Below are 5,000 nucleotides of genomic sequence, written 5' to 3'. Positions count from 1 at the left end.
CCTGCTCCTGACCTTCCTCTAGAGACCATCTGAACCATCTGCCTGTGGTGCATCAAAGCACCTCCAAATGACCATGTCATTTCAGCTCCATCGCACCAAGCGGCGAGAACATATGTACATTCCTGACCAAATCATTACACACACACACACACACACACACACACACACACACACACACACACACACACACACACACACACTACAAATCCTCCCAGCTCTGACGGATGAATTTGCAATTCCCTGTAGTTTTGGTTAGTAAAGCTTCAGCCGCTAGGGGCTTGCCATTTGGGGGTGGGTGTGTTTGGGGGCTTTGTGGGTGGGGGGTATCTGGGAGGGGCAGCTGAACAGGCCGTTCTGCTGGAACTTCCCTCTGCCAACTACCCATAGTACCCCATGCCGAGAACAACCTAATGCCTGTAATTAATCTGTAATTAACATGTAATTACAAATGTAAAATGCCCTTGAATTTTCTGTCGGGAAACATGGCACTGAAACGAATGGGCTTTATAAAATTATTAAGAACTAATTTATTCTATTTGACATAAAGTGTATCTTCACTGTGATTATATGTGAGTAAACCACAGTGAAGCCAAAGGTTTGTCAACACACAGAGCCCCACTGGTCCTGTATTCAACATCCCGAAATACAGTCTTTACAATGAGCAAAATTAGAAGTTTTCTTGAAGAAATTGGGACTGCAGTGAAGGAGATGGTTTGATAATGTTTAGTGTCAAACATTCTGACTCACTCACTCCCGTGCAACAACGCCCTCTCCAGAGCAAATGTTTTGTCTTGTTTTGTTTCATTGCACGCACTAGCCTTCTTGTGGCTTGGGTGGGATTTTGTAAGTATGTGTATATGTGTGAATGTTGTATCTGAGCCCAGCCGCCCAGTATGGCCATCTGAGTTTAGATAAATGAGAAAGGCATTTAAAGGCATTTTCTCATTAGATGGATGATTATCTGATTGAATACTTGCACGCATATAATTATATGTATGTGTGTGTGTGTGTGTGTGTGTGTGTATGTGTGTGTGTGAGAGGGAGAGAAAGAAAGAATGTGTGTGCCTGTGTATGTGTGTATATGTGTGTGTTAGAAGCAGATGGTGTGTGTTATATCTGATGATCCTGTGCCCCCTCGTGCCCCTCATCTCACTACAGAGAAACCAGGCGTGAAATTACCATCAGATAGCGCATGCATTACTCGCACATATAGACACACACATGAACAAATTCATGCATGTGCATACACAAAAGCACAAAAAATGACACACGCACACACACACACACACACACACACACACACATACACACACACACACACGTACACCAAAGAGCACACAAACACATAAAAGAAAGAATGGGAGAGAAACATTGAGAGAGAGAGAGAGAGAGAGAGAGAGAGAGAGAGAGAGAGCGTGAGAGAGAGAGGGTGAGAGAAAGAGGGAGAGAGAAAGAGAGAGTTTTGCTAGTTTGCTAGATAAATAAACTGTCTCTGATTTAGGCTAGGCCCCAGCATTCATACTCCACTGCCAAGCAGTGCACTCTGGGTAAATAAACTTCAGGCAGGGATAAAAGAGTGTGCACAGACAGCAACGTCACACACTCTTCTGTAAGAACCCACGCCGCATCACAGTCACACCACATGGACAACATCCACCTACAGCAAACGCGGTGTTAGTGTAGAGGGCAAAAGACCACGGGTGTAGCTCAGCGGCACCGCACACGTAGAGCTGGAGGGTGACGCTAGATACGCCAGACTGATGGGGGCAGTGGAGTCTGAAGGCTGAAGGCGGATCGCTTCACACTTACCGTGAGGTCTTTCCCAGCCCACCTGCACTCGTCTCTTTTTGAAGGTGTGGCAGGCCAGGCAATCTGCATGAGAGAGGGAGAGAGAGAGAGATAGAGAAAATGAAAGAAAAAGACAGTAAGAGAGACAGAGGGAGAAAGAGAGAGAGGGAGGGAGAGAGAGAGTGTTAATGTGTGAATGGATAACACAAAATGCTGCAAAAGACTGACTACAACTCCACATGAGGGAGGCAGTAAAATAATTAAAGATCAGTATCTACAGCCCTTCTGCCACCACCATCTGTAGCAAATACTGGGACGGCGGAGCTACTGCTCAACATATACACGCACCCACTCACACACCAAATTGATTTTAGTTGGATCTGTACCAAAAGCAAAGTTCAGTGGTCCAAAATGCTTTTAAAACCTGAAATACAATCATAAACAAGGGCCTGGTTGACTGTAGCTCTGATGGATTTTGGCACGACCGGTCAACCTTCTCCAGAACGCAACTCCCTGGGGCTCTGATGCTGCTTCTCAGACTTCTGCTCTGTGCATTCTCAGTTTATTCGCTGTCATATATTTGATAAATAATGGGTTTCAAATTATTTTTCCCCTCAAATTACACACGACGTCTGTTGTGAATGAGAGATTCAAAGCCTCTTCGTTTTTATTGGCTCATAACATTCACTGCCTGCTTTGAACTTCTTGATTCACTGAAATACCCAGCACAATTTTGAAATACACTATGAAATACAGTTTATTACAGACAAGGCTGTAATTTGTGTGAGGCAAAAATGTGACCTTATTCACATAAAAGTTAATAAATGACATTATCAAAGCATTCTACACCAATTTTTGTCTCCTTTGTTATTTGCCCTTCGCTTTTGTCACCCATAATGTCTGTTCATTTTGTAAATCCTTTTAATCTTTGAACATAAGAACCAAAGTAACTAAAATCTTGTTTATACACCCTGTAATTCCCATTCTCCCATTTACACTTAAACTGCTATTATTCCGCCATATGATGATTTGACTTATTAATTTTTTTAAACCATTTAATTACCAAATTTTCTTCTGTTAAAATATATATGGAAACCTACATGCTAAATCAATCAAAAGTTTCACACTGGATTTTAATATATTCGTTTACATTTATGCTGTTTTTAACCTTGATAACATTTGCTTACCTAAGTCTCACTTCCCTCACTGAAATGAAAGTCAAAATGTTCACCTTTATGTTTAGATAATAGCCTAAAAAAAAGAAAACTATGATATTTAAACTTTTCAAGCTTTAATTACTGGTATCATAAACTATCACATCAACCGTCATAACTACACAAAGGTGAAGACAAAGGTGTGTGGAGCGATCTGGCTCAGACAGAGCTAAACTCAGAGGTCAAAGGTCAGCAGCTGAGATCACTCACCGCTGATTAAAGTCTTGGAATTAGACCTTTCTTTGCATTGTAGATTACATTAAACAATCATTATGAGAACATTAGGACAAACACACTGAGTTTCATAAATGGTGAAACAGTGAAAGAAGATGGGACATGACAGGTTAAAGCAGATACATTTGATCTTCATAAAAATGTGAAATAACAAGAGAGAGGGGGAGAGAGCTTGTGTGTGTGTGTGTGTGTGTGTGTGTGTGTGTGTGTGTGTGTGTGTGTGTGTGAGTGTGAGCATCTTAAGTAAGATAAAAGCCATCTTAGCCCACAGCCCATTCTTGGAAAGCTAATGGAAGGGCAGTACTGACTGTCCACAGCCCTCAAGACTGAATGAAGAAGGTGACAGAATGAAAGTGAGGAAATCAAAATAGTGAAATCCAGAGAGAAAGACAGCATACAGGAAAAGGGCAGAGAAATAGGAGTGAGAGTGAGAGTGAGAGAGAGAGAGAGAGAGAAAGAGAGAGCGAGAGGGACAAAGGAACAATAAAGTGCCTAAATGGACCTCAGATTTGATCAAAGAATGAGAGACAAGAAGGACAGAGGAAAAGGGAGAGAGGAGGTGCAGAAATGTGAGGAAGTAATGGGAGGTCAGATGGGTGTAGGTCCTGTTCTCCCACACCACACACCTGTACAGTCCCCCGCACACACCACACACCTGTACAGTCCCCCGCACACACCACACACCTGTACAGTCCCCCGCACACACCACACACCTGTACAGTCCCCCGCACACACCACACACCTGTGAAGTCCCCCGCACACGCCACACACCTGTACAGTCCCCCGCACCACACACCACACACCTGTACAGTCCCCCGCACACACCACACACCTGTGAAGTCCCCCGCACACACCACACACCTGTACAGTCCCCCGCACACACCACACACCTGTACAGTCCCCCGCACACACCACACACCTGTGAAGTCCCCCGCACACACCACACACCTGTACAGTCCCCCGCACACACCACACACCTGTACAGTCCCCCGCACACACCACACACCTGTACAGTCCCCCGCACACGCCACACACCTGTACAGTCCCCTGCACACACCACACACCTGTACAGTCCCCCGCACACGCCACACACCTGTACAGTCCCCTGCACACACCACACACCTGTGAAGTCCCCTGCACACACCACACACCTGTACAGTCCCCCGTACACGCCACACACCTGTACAGTCCCCTGCACATGCCACACACCTGTACAGTCCCCAGCACACACCACACACCTGTGCAGTCCCCTGCCCTGACATCAACCCAGAGGACCAACTCTGTGATCTCTATTCAGTTCCATCCCTGGTAATCAGTAGTCCCACCACAGTCCAACTACAGTCCCATCACAGTCCCACTACTGACCTACCACAGTCCCACTACAGTCCCTCCATAGTCCCACCACAGTCCCACCACAGTCCCACCACAGACCCACCACAGACCCACCACATTGCCACTACTGACCCACCACAGTCCCACATAGTCCCACTACAGTGCCACCACTGTCCCACCACAGACAGACCCTACCCCAGTCCCAACACAGTCCCACCACAGACCCACCACAGTCCCACTACAGTCCCACCATAGTCCCACTACAGTCCTACCACAGTCCCACCACAGTCCCACTACAGTCCCACCACAGTACCACCACCACCATGGCGGCACGTTTCGATGATGCGGCTGCTCTGGGTTTGCGGTGCTTTACACCAAAGCCACAGAGGAATAGAATTTAATTACATGGTACATTGTGCAATGTGTAATGAC

At 45.9% G+C, this 5,000-nt stretch overlaps 1 protein-coding gene across 1 annotated transcript in view; it reads right to left on the bottom strand.

Moving 5' to 3' along the window:
- Window positions 1–5,000, bottom strand: part of sema3aa (sema domain, immunoglobulin domain (Ig), short basic domain, secreted, (semaphorin) 3Aa) — a 27,997-nt gene that overhangs the window by 11,933 nt on the left and 11,064 nt on the right. Inside the window, exon 3 of the mRNA XM_077005128.1 lies at window positions 1,810–1,872. Coding sequence (XP_076861243.1) covers window positions 1,810–1,872 — 63 coding nt within the window. The remainder of the gene's footprint in view (window positions 1–1,809; window positions 1,873–5,000) is intronic.

The sequence above is a fragment of the Brachyhypopomus gauderio genome, chromosome 5 (assembly GCF_052324685.1).
Source record: "Brachyhypopomus gauderio isolate BG-103 chromosome 5, BGAUD_0.2, whole genome shotgun sequence".
NCBI classification, from domain to species: domain Eukaryota; kingdom Metazoa; phylum Chordata; class Actinopteri; order Gymnotiformes; family Hypopomidae; genus Brachyhypopomus; species Brachyhypopomus gauderio.
Note: the sequence above shows the minus strand (reverse complement) of the source record. Positions and strands in the feature narration are given on the sequence as shown.